The following is an 887-nucleotide window of genomic DNA, read 5'->3' on the forward strand; positions in this document are numbered from 1 at the left end:
TGATTTGGATGATGATTCGGATGATGATGATGACGATGATGATGATGATGATGATGATGTTGATGATGATGAGGCTATTCACCTTCTAAAAAGTGTCAGTCTACTCATTTCGAAATACCACACACACACACACACACACACACACACACACACACACACACGAGGAAAACCGATGGCAGTGAACATGAAACATGTAGTCAGCGATGACCTCAAGAGGGTGAAGGTGGCGTGACAACAAAATACTTACCAGAGCTCCAATGATCACCATTATGATCACCACGCGACCAATGAAAGTGGTGCACACAATATCCCCGTAACCAACTGTTGCCACGGTAACAAGAAGGAAGTAAAAACAGTCAAAATAGGAAAGAGTCGGGCCCTTCGGGTCTGTTTTGCCTTCGATCCAGAAATCACCGATTCGTTCAAACTGCATCACGTGAATGTTTAGAGGGGGAGAGAGAGGATAGAGGATGAAACTGAGTCCATGAGAGGCCTCCAACGTAGCACAAATTCACTGAGAAACAGTGTATGGACCACTACACAGTACACGTGAGCAAACTTGTGCGGTTAAGTCCTTCGAAAGTTACAACTCTGTCGCAAACAGTGGGGCTGTGCACTTTGCGTCACAGTTTTTTGGGGGCCGGACACTCTCCTGGGCAAAGCAGGAAAGGGGAATCAGTTCGAGGATCGTTCCGGAACCAAGAAAGTCTACTATTATGGTGAATACAATACTCAGGTAAACAGATGGAGACAGTGATCCTAAGGCATAGTGCTGAGAATTTTGCCTGTGGCACGACCCAACCAGGCGCACTCAAGCACTGGATATCAGACCGAACGGTGGAACTACTTAAATCTCGAAGAAATATCCCAGCCGGTCCCGAACATAA

General features: G+C 46.3%; 2 protein-coding genes across 2 annotated transcripts in view; one reads left to right on the forward strand and one right to left on the reverse strand.

Annotated features, from left to right (window-relative positions):
* T265_08289 (hypothetical protein) overlaps positions 1-887 on the forward strand; it is a gene marked incomplete at both ends in the record, with an annotated part of 8,570 nt that overhangs the window by 4,360 nt on the left and 3,323 nt on the right. The window lies entirely within an intron of this gene.
* T265_14525 (hypothetical protein) overlaps positions 1-887 on the reverse strand; it is a gene marked incomplete at both ends in the record, with an annotated part of 8,219 nt that overhangs the window by 4,061 nt on the left and 3,271 nt on the right. The window contains one exon of the mRNA XM_009174067.1: positions 248-493. Coding sequence (XP_009172331.1) covers positions 248-493 — 246 coding nt within the window. The remainder of the gene's footprint in view (positions 1-247; positions 494-887) is intronic.

Source organism: Opisthorchis viverrini (genome assembly GCF_000715545.1).
Source record: "Opisthorchis viverrini unplaced genomic scaffold opera_v5_209, whole genome shotgun sequence".
NCBI classification, from domain to species: domain Eukaryota; kingdom Metazoa; phylum Platyhelminthes; class Trematoda; order Opisthorchiida; family Opisthorchiidae; genus Opisthorchis; species Opisthorchis viverrini.